This window comes from Peromyscus eremicus, chromosome 6 (assembly GCF_949786415.1).
Source record: "Peromyscus eremicus chromosome 6, PerEre_H2_v1, whole genome shotgun sequence".
NCBI classification, from domain to species: domain Eukaryota; kingdom Metazoa; phylum Chordata; class Mammalia; order Rodentia; family Cricetidae; genus Peromyscus; species Peromyscus eremicus.
In genome coordinates, this window is record NC_081421.1 from 95,160,542 (window position 1) to 95,180,716 (window position 20,175).

At 42.0% G+C, this 20,175-nt stretch overlaps 1 protein-coding gene, 1 long non-coding RNA gene and 1 other non-coding gene across 3 annotated transcripts in view; 1 reads left to right on the forward strand and 2 right to left on the reverse strand.

Moving 5' to 3' along the window:
* Prss12 (serine protease 12) overlaps positions 1-17,905 on the forward strand; it is a 62,888-nt gene extending 44,983 nt beyond the window's left edge. Inside the window, exons 8-11 of the mRNA XM_059265000.1 lie at positions 275-353; positions 2,017-2,139; positions 15,943-16,223; positions 17,524-17,905. Of these exons, the coding sequence (XP_059120983.1) occupies positions 275-353; positions 2,017-2,139; positions 15,943-16,223; positions 17,524-17,831 (791 nt within the window). The 3' untranslated portion in view covers positions 17,832-17,905. The remainder of the gene's footprint in view (positions 1-274; positions 354-2,016; positions 2,140-15,942; positions 16,224-17,523) is intronic.
* Positions 17,906-18,968: 1,063 nt separating this feature from the next.
* On the reverse strand, positions 18,969-19,806 carry LOC131912689 (uncharacterized). The gene is made up of 4 exons (XR_009379683.1): positions 19,757-19,806; positions 19,618-19,705; positions 19,331-19,374; positions 18,969-19,147 (listed from the first exon to the last, which is right to left on the reverse strand). It is a non-coding gene; the product is annotated as an uncharacterized LOC131912689 (long non-coding RNA).
* LOC131913942 (small nucleolar RNA SNORA24) lies at positions 19,447-19,576 on the reverse strand. The gene has a single exon (XR_009380011.1). It is a non-coding gene; the product is annotated as a small nucleolar RNA SNORA24 (small nucleolar RNA).
* Positions 19,807-20,175: the final 369 nt, after the last annotated feature.

Sequence of the window (20,175 nt, forward strand, 5' to 3'; positions counted from 1 at the left end):
TATATTTGCCACTTTCTCATATATTTAATTGAACTCTTCTTTGTGTATTTATGACAGAAATGATACCTTGGGAAAGGTAATCAGGGTCATTGTAGCAGTCCATAAAATCCTTCAGAGCCTAATGATTGGAAACGTAATAAAGTTAGGTTAAAATATAACTCTTATTCTTATTGCAAGAAAAATCATGCTACAATTTTCTGAGAAAATTCATTTTAAATAGAGGGAGAAGTACCAGGTGCAGGTGATGGGTATTAGTAACCCCTTTCTCTTTCAGAGATGCTCTCTTCTGGGTGTGGACTGAGATTATTGCATCGTCGACAGAAACGGATCATTGGTGGAAACAATTCTTTAAGGTAGTAAAAGGTTCTTCAAGCCAATTTTGATATTACAAGATCATTAATGTATGTGTGTGCTACAAGTGTTCCAGACTCAGGGTTATTATGCATGGGGCTTGCTTTATTATTTTATAAATTAAGTAAAGATTACATTGATAGTGTTCTTGCCAAGATTTGTGTGCATTGGTGTTTTGCCTGAATGTATATCCATTCAAAGGTGCCAGATCCCCTGGAACTAGAGTTACAGACAGTTGTGAGCTGCCATGTGGGTGCTGGGAATTGAACCTGAGTCCTCTAGAAGATTAACTGGTGCTCTTAACTGGTAAACCATCTCTCCAGCTCAGTTTTTCTGTCCTTTGATGTACATTTGATGCATATATATATATATATATATATATATATATATATATATATATATATATATATATCATGTTATTACATCACTGTTTATGACTCATGGTATGTGTCATACCATGTACCTGTGAAGAGCCCTTTAATGGAGGAGAATTGGGTTCTGTTTTATCCATGTAAATGTTTATTCACAGTCCTCCAGAAGTTACCACTCCTCATAAATTTCTGCATTGGCCAGTGACATGGCTCACTGGGTTCAAGGTGCCTGTAACTAAGCCTGGTGACCTGAGTTCGGTCCCCAGAACTTGTGGTGGCAGGAGAGAACTGACTCCCACAAGCTGTTCTCTAACACACACACACACACACACACACACACACACACGGAAACTCATGAATGAAAAGCCAAGAAAAATTACAATGGCAGCTTATTCCAAATCAGAAGTATATATCTGATGTATATAAACCTTGAAAGGCACAGGCACTGTGAATAGAGACCTTTAAGTCTTCCATTACATACCTACAAGTTAAAATTTAAGACAGATATAAATAATAGCATTACTTAATGCACCTACAAGTTAAAATTTAAGACAGATATAAATAATAGCATTACTTAATGCACATTTACTTTGTAAAGTGTCATATTAATGAGATTAAAAACTTAAACAAAAATCTACACGTCATTGTATAGCGTTTGAATATTGAAAGGACCACATGAGTTTTCATACACGGTGAGAACTTTGAGTTACAATTTTTACCTTATGCATCATTACTGGGGGAGGGGACAGCAAGGGATTACAGTGCACTCACTAAAGTCACTCTTGGTCCTCAACCAAACCAAGGAGTGTAGCTTGTGCATGCGTGCGCGCACGCATGTGTATGTGTGTGTGTGTGTGTGTGTGTGTGTGTGTGTGTGTGTGTGTGCGCGCGCGCACAGGGGCCAAGGCATGAATGAGGATGTTTGTTTCTTTGTTGAGTGATTTTTAAAATGAATTGGCGGGAAGCCGGTACTCCTTTAGGGCTATGTGATTAAGCTACGTATGTGACGTAGGGCAAGTAGAGACACTACACTGGACCTATGGAATATAATGAAGACAACTTGCTTCCAAGAGAGTCAGAGACTAGTGGAATGTATCGAGATACCTGTCGACAAGTTTTCAGAGTTGCTGATATCTATGGTCTATTGAGTTGTGTGGGCATCGTTCTCCCTGTAGGAAGGTCTCATGGCTTCACTCTGCTTTGAGTTCTTCCCTCGACCTGCACTGAAGCCATTGTTTTATCTGATGCTTTTCTTTTCTCTTCTCCTCTCTTGAATGTGTGGCTTGACTTCTAGGGGTGCTTGGCCTTGGCAGGCTTCCCTCCGGCTGAAGTCGTCCCATGGAGATGGCAGGCTGCTTTGTGGAGCCACCCTTCTGAGTAGCTGCTGGGTCCTGACAGCTGCTCACTGTTTCAAAAGGTGGGTGTCCCTCATTCCAGGCGATATGATTTCCTCTAGCTCACTCCATGCTCAGCAGCACTGAGGGTGGCAGAACCGGGTGATGTGCCTTCCCTGTTTGCCCCGCAGCGCTGTGAATATAAGGGAGGTGATGCCAGGAAGAAGAGCAAAGCGGCCTCAGGAAACAAACTGAAGTTCTCTGGTTAAAACAAGTCTGGAACAAGGAAGAAGGGAAGGGAGGTTTGGGGAGAGGAAACAGATATGGTGGTGCTTTCTTCAAGTGTTCATCTAAGATATGAGGGTGTAAAGACATATCCCTGTACTTTGGAGGCTGAGGCAGGAAAATTATTGAGTTTGAGGATAGCATGGGCTGAATACTGAGGTTATCTTAAACAAACAAGCAAGCACACAAACCACACACACAATCAAACAAAAATATATCTGATGGAAATTCATGTAAACAGAGGGTTCTGCTGCCCACCAGTTCTGAGAAAAACACACAGAAGCTTATATTAATTATAAATGTTTGTTTGATGGCTCGGGCTTATTACCAGCTAGTTCTTACATTTATTTTATTTTTTATTTTTTTGGTTTTTCGAGACAGGGTTTCTCTGTGTAGCTTTGCGCCTTTCCTGGTACTCACTCGGTAGCCCAGGCTGGCCTCGAACTCACAGAGATCCGCCTGCCTCTGCCTCCCGAGTGCTGGGATTAAAGGCGTGTGCCACCACCGCCCGGCTAGTTCTTACATTTAAATTAATCCATTTCTATTAATCTATGCTTCACCACATGGCCTGTGGCTTACCGGTTTTCTGACATCTTATTCCTTGGGCTGCTAGATCACGTCTGCTCGACTCCGCCCTTCATCTCCATCTTCAGTTTGGATGCACTGCCTAACCTTATTCTTCCTGGCTATTGGCCAAAACAGCTTTATTTATCAACCAATGAGAGCAACACATATTCACAGCGTACAGAAAGATCACCCTACAGCAAATTCATATCCTCGTAGAAGTAAAATTGATGTATATTATTTGGTTACCAATTCTGCGGAGGAAGGGATTTAGCTGTAGTGCTTTTAATGCTTCTATATTCTTGATGGTTTGTGTATTAACTTTCTCTGTACCCTCTTGAAAGCCACACTACATTATTGGGGGATTTATTAAGGCAACTCCACATAGTTAAAAAAGAGGTTTATTTTGGGGTAATTTACAGCCAGTAAAGGGCTTGGTTACAGGATCTAGGAGAGATGGAGTGCAGTCCAGCGTTGTTCTCTGGAGAACTCTGCTCCATCTACCATCCAGCATCCAGGATGACAAGGAACCAAGAGACCCAGCACATTCGAATCTCAGGTCTTAAGGGCTCCCGTCTTGGCCCTGCCCCAGAGGCAGGTCATAGGTAGGCATGGCAATTACCGGAAGCCTCACTAGGGGCAGTACTTCCAGGTCAAAGCTGGAACAACTACCCACTACACTACATCTCTTTCATTCTTAGCTTTTATGGCGTGTAGTCCTATTCTAACAAGAGTTTCCTCTTGTCCTGGACCTTTTATCAGTCCATTCTGATTTCTTCCCAGCTCACTGAGCAAGCTGCACTAGAAGGTCAGTGTTCAGTTCCAGGGCTGTCCTTGAAGTGCCTCTCGCCCTCCCTGTTTCCTGTTTATTCACAGGCTGTAGTAGATACTCATTTCTTTTCATTAATTTTGGCATTTAAAAATGTATGCCAACATTTGACAAATGCTAATAATTACTGAAGCATGGTGATGAACATAAGGAATTGAGGTATACTATTTTAATTTTATACATTGCAAAAATGGTCCTAATTAAGAGTTTAAAAACAATGTGTGCCATATGGTTGAAGAATTCTTCCAAGTAAAACATTCTTTGTCTCTTTTACACAATATTGTGTGGTGCATTTATATTTTACTGTGTGTTCATAGTCTGTCTGTGTAGATTCATCTTAACTAACATATGAACTGTCACTTCTGCTGTAGAACTTCACAGTTTATTTATTCTACTACTAATGGGTAGTTATCTCTATTCTTCCAGTACTACAGAATAGTGCTACAGTAGACATCTGTGTAGTGTTTGTTGGGTGTTTGATTATATTAATGCCTTCTATCATAAATTATATTCATATTTGTCTTAGGGTTTCTATTGCTGTGAAGAGACACCATGACTGTGGCAACTCTTATAAAGGAAAAACATTTAATTGGGATGGCTTACATTCTTCATAATGTGACATGGTGTCATGCAGGCAGACATGGTGTTGGAGCAGGAGCTGAGAGTCCTTACCTTTTGGCTCACAGGCAACAGGAAGTGGTCTGATTGTCACATTGAGTGAAGCTTGAGCAAAGGAGACCTCAAAGCCCATCCCCTCAGTGAAACACTTCCTCTAACAAGGTCACACCTACTCCAACAAAGCCACAACTCCTAATAGTGCCACTCCCTTTGGGGCTTATTTTCTTTCAAACCACCACAATATCCTTTGCCTATTTTATATATCAAATTGTCTTTTTATAGTGGATTTTATTTTTGCATATGTTTTACATAAAAGCCTTTGTTGTTATGTGTTACAAATATCTCATCCTGGTATGAGTCACACTCTTTTATTGTTTATAATTCCTTGGCTGCCTGACTTCTCCTTTTGTTTGGTAATGTAGGGTCTTATGTAGCCAAGGCTGGCCTCAAACTCACTAAGTAGGCAAGGATGGTCTTGACCTTTTGGTCTTTACTTCTCAGGTGATGGGATTATATGTGTGCCCATCACACAGTTTTATGCAGTGCTGGAGATCTAGCCCAGGGCTCGGTGTGCTCTCTGCTGGCACTTGATATTCTGAGCTACATCCTCAGCCTTGTCTATGGTTCTTGTTAGTTTGTAAGAAGTTTTGTGCATATTATTAAAGAAAAAACTTTTCCCTAGCCCGGCTGTGGCAGTGCACACTTTTAATCCCAGTGCTCAGAAGGCAGAGTCAGGCAGATCTCTGGAGTTCTAAGCCAACCTTGTCTAGATAGGGAATTCTAGGCCAGCAAAGACTATATAGCAAGACCTTGTCTCGACAAAATAAAACATTTCCCCTAGTTCCATATAATGATCACGTTATCTTGCTTTTCCTTTAAAATATTGAAAGGTTTTTGCCTATAGTTTATTTTATGCCTGCCATATAGTGTGAGGAAGGGGCCTGGTTCTATACTCTTCTTTACAGATGGTTTCCATGCTTTTCTGTCTTGAATGTTTCCATTTTCTCCCACTGACTTAGGTTAACTATGTCACACACTGAATTCTCACGTCCCCTCGCTTGTCTGTTTCATTATTATTTGTAGAGTTGGGTTCCATGTTCAAGGTGCTTCACAGGACAGAAATCCACATTCATGTGTTTGCTATGTTGGGTCTATAAGAAATATAACTAAGTCTGAAAAAATTCACCTAAATACAAGCTGTTTTAAGACATTTCTGTGTTATATGAGAGGCAGAGATGATGATTATAAACATTCACCACCTTAATGGGTACCTACTGGATCCCAGCACAAGTGATCCAGCCGAGAACCAGACAGCTTGGATGCTTGCTCTTCATACAGTGTATGGTGCTGCTGTAAGAACCCAGGAGGAAAAGAGACAATATTTCCATGACCAAATTTAGAATATCGTCTTTAAAGTGTATTCTTTTTTTTTTTTTTTTTTTTTAACTACATTATTAGATTCAGTTGGCTTGCTACGTGTTAAGGTTCCTGGGGTCAACCCTACATCTCCTGGGTCTTGGAGCTGATACTCAGGGGTGTGCATGTAGGCCTTAGTCTTATGTACTCTAATATTTCTGTTCCACTTGTTTGGTGAATAGGACAGAATATGGTCTGAACATTTAAAAAGAATGACAAAGTGGAACATAGAATGGAGCTGACAGTTGCTTCACCTCATCCTGTTCAACACATTAGTTGCTAAACTGAAAATAGACCCTGATGATAAGCTACTTATACTTAATAAATAATGCATTTGGAGACAGAATTGTGGTGGCAAAAGGTGTTGACAGACTGATTCCAATAAGCAGTGCAGATAAGGGCGGAATAAAATGTCACCTTTAGCCCCAGAAAACAGTCTAAATACAGCACAAATGGAGAAGACTCATGGAATAGTGTCAAACACACCACTGCTGGGTCAGTGTGTAATGTGGTGCGTCACAGGTTGGTGTGCAACACCACTGCTGTGTCAGTGTGCAATGTGGTGTGTCACAGGTTGGTGGGCAACATCACTGCTGTGTCAGTGTGTAAATCAGTTTCTCATCCAATTCATTTGCTGACAGAACAGGGTCCAGATGAAGCAGCAAAAAGCCTGCTGTTTGGTCTTCGCTCAAAAGACTGTTGGGAAAACAGCATCAGCTTTAGAAAGGACTGTGCCCTGTCTTTCGAGCTGCGCATGAAGTAGATGATACAGTGCACCGGGAGGGGAAAGCAGGAGAAAACAGGGAGCCTGTGGGTGTTGACTGTTGCTTCAAGCCACAGATGCTAGCAGGATCTAGCATCTTATTTCCTTTTCATGTGTGTGTATGTGTTTGTGTATGGAAGTGTTCATGTGTCTACACATGTGCATGTGGGGCATGTGCACATATGCATGCATGCATGTGGAGGACAGAAATCATTGTCAGGTGTCTTCTTAACTGCTTTGCACCTCGGTCAAAATTAAAAAAAAAAACCACTATTATGTGCATGAGTATATTGGCAGCATGTATGTATATGTACCACATGTGCCTGGTCCCTGTGGAGGTCAGAAGAGGATGTTGGATCCTCTGGAACTAGAGTTATAGATAGTTGTGAGCTGCCATGGGGTGCTGGGAACTGAACCCAGGACCTCGCAAGAAAAACGGGTGTTCTTAACCACTGAGCCATCATCTCTCAATCAAGCCATCTCTTTTTGAGACAAGGCTCCCACTACACGTGGAGCTCACCAATCCAGTCAGTAGGCCCCTGTCATCCCCGTCTCTGCCTCCACATCCCTGGGCTCACACATGTGCTCCTGCGGCCAGCTTTTGTGTGGCTGCTGAGCATTTGAAGGAAGGTCCTCACACTTGCGCAGGGAGCACTTGACCCCCGAGCCATCTCACCAGCACCATGCTTTTTCCTTGAAAGACAGTGTCTTAGTTCCTTTTCCTGTTGCCGTGAAAAGATACTCTGGCAAAAGCAACTTGAGGGAGAGTGGGTTTGTTTTAGCTCCCATGCAAGGTGTAGCACATCACAGTGGAAAAAAAATCAAGGCAGCAGGAGCCTGAAACAGCTGATCACATCACAGTCACGATCAGAAAGCAGAGGGATGAATGCTTTCTGGGACTCAGCTCCCCTCCATTCATACAGCCCAGGATCCCAAACAGGTAATGGTTCCACAGTGGACAAGACTTCAGCTTCGATGAATGTAATCAAGATAATCCCCCACAGGAATGCCCAGAGGTCCATCTCCAAGGTAATTCCAGATTCTGTCAAATTGGCAATTAATACCAACAGTCAAAGATGGAATGGACCATATGTAGGGTGAAGATGGTTTTTAAATTTATTTTTAATTAAAATGTAACTGTTATTTCTCCCCTCCCTCCAAGCCCTCCCATGTAATCTCCATACATATCCCACCCCTTGACTCTCTCTTGAATTCATGTCTTATTTTTCTTTAATTATTGCACACACACACACACACACACACACACACACACACACTTAAGGGATTCATCCCCCTCATCCCCACAGAAGACTAATTCTCCTTAAGGACATAGTTGTTTTTGTTTTGTTTTGTTTTCAGCATAGAGGTTGCATTCACATAGTAGAAGGCAGCAGGAGGTAGTGTTGTGGGATTGCGAAGCTGAATCTTTTGGAATAAGTATTTCGACACCAGTGAGAGTGGAAGAGAGGAGATGTCTCCAGTGTCCCAAAGCCAGGACAGCTCCTGAAAAGCTCTGATGTGAGGTCTAATTTGTATTCTCATTTCACACTCTAAAAGCACAAGGTGAGGCAGGCAAGCACGATCTTACGGCAAGCACAACCTTACGAAAGCACACATGGCAGTCAGCAGGTTGTTAAGGGCAATGACCCATCACTTCGTCTGTTTCTCCAGGTCATTTTGTTCTGGTAGCAAGTGAAGCCAGGCTTGACAAATGGGCAGTACAAGCTGTGCTTGAAGTAGACCACTGATAAATCAGTATGGAAAAGTGATCTTTTCTACCGTATTCTACTTAGCAGCATAGTGATGTGGAGGCATGAGACATTTAGAGAATGACAGAGTAGCGCAAGTATTATGAGCAAGGTTACAGGGTCTGTGGTTTGTCCAGTGGATGGAGAAGAGAGAAGCAGGAAAACTCTGGCCTTGTGGGTTTGTAAATCTTTCTCATTTATTTGGTAATGGAAACCACTGAAATTTTCTGGGCCTTGAAGTATGTTCAAAGAGCATTTTCACAATAGGGGTCATTGGGGACATTTGGGAGAGGTCTGAAGGAGGAAATCAAATGTGTAAAGGTATTTTATAAGTTTGAAATTGCATGAAAAAAAAACCCCACAACTCTTATGTCTCTTGTATGCATTTTTCTGGAATGAATCAAAATTGTTTTTACCAATGATCAAGATCCACAGTGGTAGGAACTGGAAGGGTTGTGTGCAAGGACCCTAATTTCATGTTTTTATACTGGAGGGAGACCAGTTATATGGATGTTGTAAGTAAAGGAGATAGGAGGTAGCAAAGGAGTGGAGAAGAGAAACCCTGGAATAGCAAGCAGAAGTTCGTAGGATATAATAGAAGTTGGGACGTGGCCAGCAAGACTAGAATCTTGGACGATGTTGAACCTTTTGTTTACAAATCATTTTTTCTACTCTGGCCTGCTCCTTCTAGATATTGCTTAACATCCACGAAACTCTCTTTTATGCTTAAATAATATAGTAGATACTCCTAAGTGCTCTTACATGATTAAAGTGTGTGCTCTGTCCCCAGGTGGTGGGTGCAGTTAAGAATTCCGGGCCTTTTAGAGAACAGTGGTTATTCTAAACGGAGATCAACAGATAATTTTTTCCTTCTGTCATTTTGGAATCCCTTTTATCTGCAGAGTATAAGATAAAGACAGATAATTAAAGATCAGAGGGACAGATTAGGATATCCAGCATTTTCTATGCTTTAGAAGAAATGGGAGATTCTTTTAATGTGAGTAAGAGGGAAACTGCTTGCCAGTATGTCCCATGTCCAGCTGACTTGGTCTTTAAGCTTCGTTGGATCTGGTGGTCTTCTTGTTTGAAGTGTCTGAGGAAGCTACTCTCATTTTTATTTGAGTAAGTTTATTACAAGGCATATAGCTAGTTATTAGTTCTTCAAACAAGCTTCAAGTTTTGATTTTCTGGATTCAGGGGCTTTGGCTCAATTCTCCTTTAATCATAAAACAGTGAAATTTGCAAGGAGCGGTGGTCAGGCCCTGAGAAGTTCTTTTGAATTTCATTTGGAGATGCAGGAAAATAGGTTAGCTTAACTTAAGGCCTCCTTGGATGAAACCCGGATTTCGTATTTGCTTATGTTCCCTACCTACTTTCCTTTCATCCAGCACTGAGCCTCTGTCTATATAGAGATATGCACACTGGCCCCGTTTGGCTCCTGTTCTTGAAGTGATGACATGGACCAGCACTATAGAGCAGCTGTGTGTGGACAATGAGAGTGCTTGGTATCTGCTGTGTGATGAAACCTCAAGATGAAACTCTTGAGGTTTGCTTAATCTTTCAAAGTCATCACAGCTTTGTATCAGAACAGTCTAGAGGAGATGGCCTAGGCAGGATGAGCCCAAATTCTGTTGTTTTAGCTACTCAGCCTTACTCATTTCAGATACAGCGTCTTCATGGGTTTTGTGGGTAATTCACTGGAGAACGGACAGAATTCTAGAAACCAACTCCCACCCATCATAGGCCTCTCATACACGGTCACATGTCCAAGCTGCAGGTCTATGCGAGTATGGCCAGGACAACTGACGCTCATGAATCACTGTTTAAAGGTTCTCTCTCCTCCCCACCCTTTTTACTTGTTGTTGCTGCTTCTTTTGCCTTGTCTGGAACTCACTGTGTAGACCACAGGTTTCAAACTCACAGATCTGCTTGCCTCTGCTTCCCCAGTGCTGGGATTAAAGGGGTGCACCATCATGCCCCCCCACCCCCTGTCCACTTTTTTTCTAGTGTTTAAACAATGACATTTGGGATATGGGTACACTACCAGCAATTTGAAGTAGAAGCTGAAGTAAATTAATTTTTTTAAATTTTCTTTTGAGATGTTTGTGGTATAAAATATCTGCTTTTGCTATTTCTTATTCTAAATCATTACTACAAAGTACTATGAAATGACCTTGTGTCTACAATGGCACAGGAATACAACCGAGAGAAAAGTTTCTGACTTTCAATCCCTGGTAACTGCCCATGTTGATAACAAACACAATTCTGGAAGAATTAAATGTGAAACAGCCCTCTCTCATTTCTGTAAGTACTCCAAATTTAATTTGCACAAGAATATCATTTTACCTGGTTTTATCTTTTTGACTTTTTGCCTGGAAATACCAGAGCAGCTACACATGGTAGAGATTACTGCTCTGCATGAAGGACTCTGTAAATACTTTTAAGTAGAAAGACTAATCCCAAAGGTAATGAGAGTTATGTTTAAAAATCGGTGCATCAAATGCATTCTCCACGATCTCCTGTATGATAGAGTTCTGAAGAGCATGGTCTTTGCTGAGACCCATAGCACTATTCATACCAAAGCCATTTCCTGCATACATATTGCATATATTTCAGGGACAGTGCAAGGTCCCAGTAAGATGACTCCTTCCATAGCAATGGCAGAAGTTTATATAGGCAACTTCAGTAAAGGACTTTCTGAGTTTAATCGAGACACCAGAGAAAAAGCAGATTCTAGTGGTAGTGATGTGCGCAGGCTGATATAAGACACTATGATTTTGAGAGATGACTCCATGTAGAGAATAAACACCAATGTTCTCTACATATGACCCTAAAACCTAACCTAATTCTTTACTTTTTAGTTCTAGTAATTGTAGCTGGAATCTTAGAGAGTCTTATTAATAAAATCAAACCCGGGGCCAGTTATTGGGGTGAAATGCTGGATGGTCAGAGAGACAGAACAAGCCACAGCTAACCTCACCTGGCCAACTTCTCAGCTGGTCTTGTTTCCTCAGACTGGAATCCTCTGTTTCCTCATATCCGAATGGCTCTCAGCCGAACTGTGCTGCTAGAAGCCTGAAAGCTTAACCAGCCAAATGCTTCTAGTTTCTGGTCCTCATGCCTTATATACCTTTCTGCTTTCTACCACCACTCCCTGGGATTAAAGGTGTGTGTCACCATGCCTGGCCTTTCCAAGGTGGCCTTGAACTCACAGAGATTTCTACCTCTGGAATGCTAGGATTAAAGGTGTGAGTGCCACCATTTTCTAGCCTTTGTATCTAGTGGCTGTTCTGTCTCTGACCCCAGATAAGTTTATTAGGGTGCACAATATTTTGGGGAACACAATACCACCACAAGTAATTTGTTGTTGTTCATCTTAATGACAGAATATCAGAGAAACTGGGATTATTAATATTACATTTCCTGAGCTGCCTGGTCTCTGATCCTCTCTTGCACAAACTTGTTTGGGAATTTCATCCAATTTTCATTTGTGGGCAGTTGAAGGAATTTCAACAAACAACCCAATGACGTGCCAGCCAAAACTTAAAATGTTTGCTTTAGAAAATTTTTTTTTTTTTTTTTTTTCGAGACAGGGTTTGTCTGTGTAGCTTTGCGCCTTTCCTGGATCTCGCTCTGTAGACCAGGCTGGCCTTGAACTCACATTGATCCGCCTGCCTCTGCCTCCTGAGTGCTGGGATTAAAGGCGTGCGCCACCACCACCGCCCGGCTAGAAAATTTTTTAAAAATACAACATCTAACAATATAACACAAATTCAGCTAAGCTAGAAAGACTAAAATACATGAAAAAAGTTTTTCTTTGCATTTTCTGGAGAAGCCTTGAGTCACACATATCTTTGACATCCAGAAATATAGCAGGGCAAGGCTTCCTCCCTGAAGTACATAGTAACATCCACGAGGAAGACTGGCTGTAGTAGACAGATACTTGATTGGAGAACTAGTCAAGATTTTTAACAGATGTCCCTCAGATTCTCAAGCCTAATAGTCCATTTTAAGAATAATTGGAGTTTGAGCTGGGAAGACAGCTCAGTCTAATAAAAGATAAAATGCTTCCCTCATGTCTCAAGTAGGGTTTCTGTTGCTGTGAAGAGACACCATGGTCACGGTAGCTCTAAAAAAGAAAACATTTCCTTGGGGCTGGCTTACAGTTCAGAGGTTCAGTCCATTAGCATCATGGTGGACATGGTGGAGTGCAGGCAGGCATGGTGCTGGAGAGGTAGCTGAGTTCTACATCTCATGAAGGCAACAGAAAGTGAACTAACATACTGGACATGGCTTGAGCATGTATGAGACCTCAAAGCTTGCCTCCACAACACACACTTCCTCCAACAAGGCCATACCCACTCCAACAAAGCCACACACACCTCCCAGTAGTGCTATTCCCTAGGAGCTTATGGGGGCCAATTACATTCAAACTACCACACCTCATAAGCATGAGGACCTAAGTTCAAATTCCAAGAACCCATAAAAAGCATGCTTGTATACCACGGATGGAGAGACCCCAGACAAATCCCAGGAGCTGACTCATCAGATCACTGTCCTAGAGTCCCAGGCCAATAAGAGACATCGTTAAACAAAGAGTGGGAGGCACCCAAGGAATAAGGCTCAAGGTTGCCCTCTGACAGGAACTTCTTAAACACATCAACAGCACAGCGACTAACCCCAGTCTCAAAAGATAGGAGTACACATAGATAAAGGAGACAATCAGCTGAGCCCACAGATTCATAGAGAATATTTACCAGCTATACTTCAGACAGTGAGCTAATATCATACAGATATTATACCAGAACATACAAGGAGTTGCAGAAATTAAATACCAAGTGGGCAAATGAACTGACAGTGTTTTTGTTTTTTTGTTTGTTTGTTTTTGTTTCCTTGAGACAGAGTTTCTCTGTGTAACAGTCCTGGAACTTGAACTTGCTTTGTATACCAGGCTGGCCTTGAAGACACCTGCCTCTGTCTCCTAAGTGCTGGAAGTAAAGGTGTATGCCACCACCGCCCTGTGAACTGAACAGTTTTTTAAAAAAAGAAAAACAAACAAACAAACAAACAAATAAACAAACACTAGCCATCAAGGAAATACAAGACTACGTTGAGGTAACCCCCCACTCTAGTCAGAATGGCTATCATCAACAAACCTGACAACAAATGCTAGAGAGGATATAAAGAGAAAAGAACCCTTAGCCACTGTTGGTGTGGGTGCAAATTAATAGACATTGTGGAAATCAGTTTGGAGATTTCTCAAAAAATTAAGTATAGAACATATGTCCCAGCTGTTTCACTCCTGGGCATCTACCCAGATAACTTCATACCCTACCATAGAGATATTTCCACCCCCATGTTTATTGCTGCTCCATTCCCTATAGCAAAAAATTGGAATCAATCTAGTTATCCATCAACAGATGAATAGATATCTGTTGTGTGACTCAAGTTATTACACAGGATATAAAGCTAATCGTTCTTTTAGTCTTAATTGTTATGGATTTTTTATTTTTGATGATGGATAAGTACATAAAGATGGATTTGATATTGAAAGTCCAATTTGAAAAAGTCCAGTGTGAAGTTCCATAGCTTCATAGTTATTCAAATAATTGAGATGTATAGACTTTGGGTATGGTTAATTTTGGTGCGTTATCTATCTACCTACCTACCTATCTATCTATCTATCTCTCTATCTATCTATTATCTATGTTTTTTTTCTTTCTTTCCTTCTTTCTACTTTCTTTTTTTTTTTTTTGAGATAGGGTCTATGTAGTCTTGGCTGTCCTGGAACTAGCTATGTAGACCAGGATGGCCTTGAACTCACAGAAATTCACCTGCCTCTGCCTCCTGAGTGCTGGAATTAAAGTGCTACCAACATTGGCCCTGGTGTGTAGATTTTTTATTTGCATTTTTTAAACATTCTAGAAAATTTTAAGATGAATTTATTGTAAAATATATATTTTACATTTTGAAAAGAATCTGCGAAAGCATACTTGGCATAAGAGTGAAAAACTCTCTGAACTTTAAAGATATATAATGATTTAAGTTGAAAATGGAGAGTGGTCAGGAACCTCAGGGATTTATGCAGTTGATGGCTGCATAATTATACAAGATGGTCAGAGCCTTATTTAGGGCCGATAGTAAGGTTTAAACCTCTCCTAACACAGAGTAAATGGGGGGTTATATTTTAATGAGGCAGCCAGGAGTTAATTCCAGCTTCTAGGAGATTTCTACCAGCAAACTACTGAATATAAATGCTTTAAACTCAAGTGGAGGTCTTGGAAACTGTGGGACTTTCATGTTTTGTTAAGGAAAAAAAAAAAAGGTTTTTAACATTGAAAAATTAACATTAACATTTTCTCCCCAGCAGTTAGATGCCAGTGTGAAATATTCAGATGGTTGATTAAAAACCAGGGTTAGTGTTTGGCAGGCAAAAAGAAAAGACTGGAAGGTTTGAAAAACTGTGATTGTGAACTTGAATGTGGTGGAGCACACCTGGAATATCAGCACTGTTAGGCTGAGGCAGGAGGATTGGTGCAAGTCTGGGGCTCAATATAGTGAATTCCCTGCTAGCCTTGCTACAGAGTGAGATCCTGTCTTAAAATAACAATACAAAATAAAATGCTAATCAACTCTGAAAGGTGTTGAAGATGCTCTATGATCAGCTAAGATTGTATTCTTTATGTAAAAATGAGAACATATCCACCCCATTAGTATGCAAGCTTGCTTTCATCTTTAGTAAGTGGCAAAGTTATATGCACACCAAAGAATTGTTTAAAACAAATTTATGACTTACTACCACTAAATGTTTATTTTTATATTCCTGCATATCTGGGGTCAGGTACAAATAAAAGTTCCAGAAGCCCTGGTTCTGCTGTAAGTAGAAGTCAGGACCAGTGAACAAGCAGCTGTAATCTTCAATGAGGAGGAAGTAACCAGGCGGGTTGGCTAGTATATTCTGGGCCTGGAAGTATCATCTTAGGAATATCTGTTATCTTCACAATGCAGCTTAAATAGTAAACTAAATAATGTTTAAGACTGTGCAAAAAAGAAAAGTGAACATACAATGATTAAGTACACCGAGAATAGGAGGGTTGCAAGGAGAGGTGGGTTGCAATATAAATATTAGGGTGTCTAAGTAGACTTTATGGAAGTGGCATCCAAGTAAAGAAGTAACAAAATACAGTGAGTATGCGCTGATATAGTTTGGTTGCACTTGACCCACACCGGTAGTAACTGAGGCTTCTTTCTGGGGTTAAGGTGGGTTGCATTAGCTCAGGGACACAGGTAGGTTTGCCATGTTTATGCCTCCATGAAGCAAGTGAACATGGCAAATCAGGATAGAAATTCTGTGCTATGTTTCTATTGGAGCCTTTCCCAGTTGGTAAGGGATTGACATCCTGATGCTTGGTCCTTCCTTATTTTCCACTCCCTCTCCACAGTTGCTACTTCCCAGGAAATAGTCTTCTAGACGTAGTGAAGTCAAAGTAAGAGGATAGATAGATAGCACTGGGCTTCAGGAGTGGGAAGCAGAGAAGTGGAAAGATGGTTTGCAGAAGGACATGACTTGGAATAAGATTTGTTATTTTTTAACATCCCTAGCTGTCAATCATCAATTTTCATTATCTGAAAAAAAGCCTCACATCTGGCTCTTTCCTTTCAGGTATGGTAACAACACGAGGAGCTATGCAGTTCGAGTTGGGGATTACCATACTTTGGTACCAGAGGAGTTTGAAGAAGAAATAGGGGTTCAACAGATTGTGATTCATAGGAACTACCGGCCAGACAGCAGTGACTATGACATCGCCCTGGTTAGATTACAAGGACCAGGGGAGCAATGTGCCAGACTAAGCACCCATGTTTTGCCAGCCTGTTTACCTCTCTGGAGAGAGAGGCCACAGAAAACAGCCTCCAATTGTCACATAACAGGATGGGGAGATACAGGTAATATAAAAAACAAACAAACTAGGAAAACTGGGCAGCTTCCTGTCTGGTGTCTACATGTTAGGATGTGCAGCGTAGGAGCTTAGATGGACTCAAGTTTGATGCTTGAAGTCTGCCAGCTGTGAAATGTACACAGGAGCCTAGATTTACATCCTGAGTGTGTTGGTTCAAATTCCAATGTCAGCACCAGCTGATAGAACTCACCTGCCAGCAGAGTAGAAAGTGTTGTACAACTCTTAGTCACCCAGGCCAGTGAGAGGACAGACAGCCAATGGATTTAAAGACCCTGGCCCAAGAATTCAATCTAGAATCCTATGTAGTTTCGAAAGCTCTCCACAAGATTGAAGTAGTGGGCTCAGTAAAGGGCTTTGGTGTTCTCTTTGCCAGGGAACCCCCATTAAGGTGACTTTTAAGATTTCCTACAATTTGGCCAGGAAAGAGCAAAGCTTCTTCAGTGGAGGGAGACTAAAGTCGAAGAGAAACATTGAAATGTCTCCCTCATCCTTTCTGCTCCCAGCCTCTAAGTAGTGATAGTATTCAACATGGGTTCCTAGGTGAAGGGAGCAGCTTCAATTGCACAAACTAGTGTACATCAAGTAGCAGATACTCTACGACAGGCCTTAAAATAGACCAAGGTATCGCTAGGATTAGGTGCTCAATTAAAAAATGAATATGAAGTAAGAAATCTTAGGCTGGTGGCTTTCTATCAAGAAAATTCATTGATAATCACGCTCTTGAAAAAAGTGTCCGGCAAATGTTATTTTTCGTACGTGTTGGAAATGTGCTTTGTATGTGCCATCAAACCTCACTATGGAGCAAGCTAAACTTGCCTGTTTCTTCACAGCACTAACAATCCCTCTGAGAAGGCTGCTGTTTCCAATTGTGATTTCTTTCACAGGAGATTATTTGCTTTCCTTTGGATACATCGAATGACCAGGACAGTGCATTTTCTAGGATGGCCTAGTTACTCCCAGTTAGTAGACTGAGAACATGGAGGACATAGCAATTGTACATTTAAGCTGTTCCACAAATAATGGCCTATCAGGAAGCAGACTATATGAATACCAGGTGGTGTGACTTACACCTGTTTATAGGGGAAATTATGTGCATTTATATTTTTAACCATTCTTATATACATACTATCACACCCCTATGTTAAACAGCTCCCACCATAGTTACTTAGAAGTACCCCCGTTTTGAAATCCCGTCAATGCTGCAGTGTTTTAGCATTACTAAATGGTCAGTGTTAAATGGGACCATTAGCTGTAATCTCTAACTCAGTTTTCTTTGGTCTGAGCAGGGCGTGCTTACTCAAGAACTCTACAACAAGCGGCTGTGCCTTTACTCCCTAAGAGGTTTTGTAAAGAGCGTTACAAGGCTCTATTTACCGGAAGAATGCTCTGTGCTGGAAACCTCCAAGAAAACAACCGTGTGGACAGCTGCCAGGGAGACAGCGGAGGACCACTGATGTGTGAAAGGCCCGATGAGACCTGGGTTGTATATGGGGTGACTTCCTGGGGGTATGGCTGTGGAATCAAAGACACTCCAGGTGTTTATACCAGAGTCCCTGCCTTTGTACCTTGGATAAAAAGCATCACCAAACTGTAATTTATGGAAAGCTCAAGAGGAGTAAAGAAAACTGATGGGAAGTACCCAGTCTCTGTATTTGGCAGCCAGCCAGGGAAGACACCACCTGGAGCCTGAGATCCCTCCTCCAGCAGTTTTGGGGTACAGGCACTTCAGTGTAATGCTGAGTTTTATCATCTTTGCCTATTGTAATTTTTTTAAGTTTATAAATTTGACCTAAACTACTTAAAACCAGATCTTACCTACACTAAGACAGGCGTATCAAGTTTGATAGCTTTTCTCCACATATCTTAGCATTTGTTAAATGACGAAATCAGGGGACAGAATGGGACAAACTTAAAAGCTGGAGTAGATCAAGTCATTTACTTAACGATTTACTCACAAGTACGTTAGTAACAAGCAAGCCCCAGGACATGTTTTTAGCCATCTATAAGCTACTACCAAATCTTCATTTCCCCAAAATACAGTAGGCAGGTTATCATTTGAATTATACTAGTGTTTGGTCTATGGTAGAGGAGTGCCATCTACTGGCACTTTCCAGTGAGCCTACAGGTTTCTCAAGACTAACCAGTCACAACCCATTTTATACATGCAATAAAAAAAAAAAATGCACATCCTAAAATGGGGCACACACCACGTGACTGTATAACTTATTGACAACTTGGGAAGCCATGGAGATCTTATAGTGGTCCATTTCAAATGGGAAAGCAGGCTGAGTGGGATGGCTGGTGGGAATCTGGACTCCCAGTTAGAATCCCTATGCTGATGGATCCCAAGATAATGCTATTATACTCTTGAACATGAGTATTGTCAGAGCCTTCTCAAATCGCAAACTCATTAAGATGGTGAGGCTGTCACCCACTTTGATATGGCTGTAAATAACCATTAGGTATCTGTTGTCACAAAGCATGCCCCACCAAATGGTGCTGTACCTTTCACTTTGGCGATGCTTGAATGCCTTGTCTTTCTAAAACCCCATCCCATGGCACTTGCTTACAGAAGGGCTTGGGGAGCAACATAGATTTTCTGTAAAGGAAACTATACACTGGTTGCCTGTGTAATTAAGTTACACTCTAGGTTATCCCAGTAATTTCCTGTGCAAATGTCCCCTGTATCATAACTCTCATAGTCTCCAGAAATAAACAGGACACATTCTTATTACTCATCAACCAAGCTTTATTTGGCTTATGAAAGACTATATAAAATAAAGGTCAGGACTGTATTGAAAACAGTGCCGTACTAACATTGAAAGTACTCATTTCCAAAATTTAAACGTGAAGATCCCTTGTAAGGTGCCCGGAAGATCTCAACCTCTTTTATTTTGCTTTAAACAATACCTGCAAGAAAAGAAAACCATTACAGAATATCTGTGTACTTCCCTCACAGTCCTGAGGCCCTATCAGTTCAGCGACGTTCTACACAAGTGACATACTATCAGCCCAAGTGCAAACTGCGCCTAATCGCAATAACGGCTTTCTCAACACCCAGAACCCCGAAAACATTCAAAAGACGAAACTTACCTTATCGTGTCTTCCATCACCCAACGGCAATGAATTCAGGTTACCTAAAAACATACATTTCAATCGTTTAGTAAAGCATCCAACTTCCTGGCACCGCGCCGATTCTTAACAACTTAGAATGTTGCTTGTTCAAGTCAGAATCTGATACCAATTAAATGGTGACAGCTTTGCCAATAACAAGAACATGCTCTTCCATGGCTAGGAAGGGAGACTGCCACAGCCGGCAGGTCCCAAAGATACATGGAGTTCCGCAACCCAGCAGGTTAACTCCCAAGGGCGTCACTCACCATCCGATCAAACAGTGGCGGTCCTCGGCGTGACGCCGCCTAAACGGGATCGGCTTGACATGGCCGTGGCCTGCGTCCTAGCCCTCACCTCCTGCGGTGCTAACGACCAGAGGCGGCCGCAGCCTGTGCTCGCCCTCACCACGCTCCTGCGGTGCTAATGGCCAGCGGCGGCCGCAGCCTGTGCTCGCCTTCACCGTACTCCTGCGGTGCGGAAGGCCAGCGGCGGCCGCAGCCTGTGCTCGCCCTCACCACGCTCCTGCGGTGCGGACGGCCAGCGGCCTGCATCGCAACGGCCTCGTGTCTCCCGCATCTTGGCCGCTCACAAATGCGGGCCTAACGGTCCTTTCAGCGTGATTACACAAAACACACAGCAAAGCGACCCAGCCGGAGCGAAAGGGACTTCAACGTGCTGCGTGCGCGCTTTTATAGTCCCGGTGACGCTTTCCCGAGAGCCTCCGCGCGAGGGGCGTGGCCTAGGTGCCCTTTCCCGACCTCTTCCGTGCCCAGTCACTTTGATTGGCTTCGGCGTCCGGGACGCGAGGGGCGGGTAACGAGGTG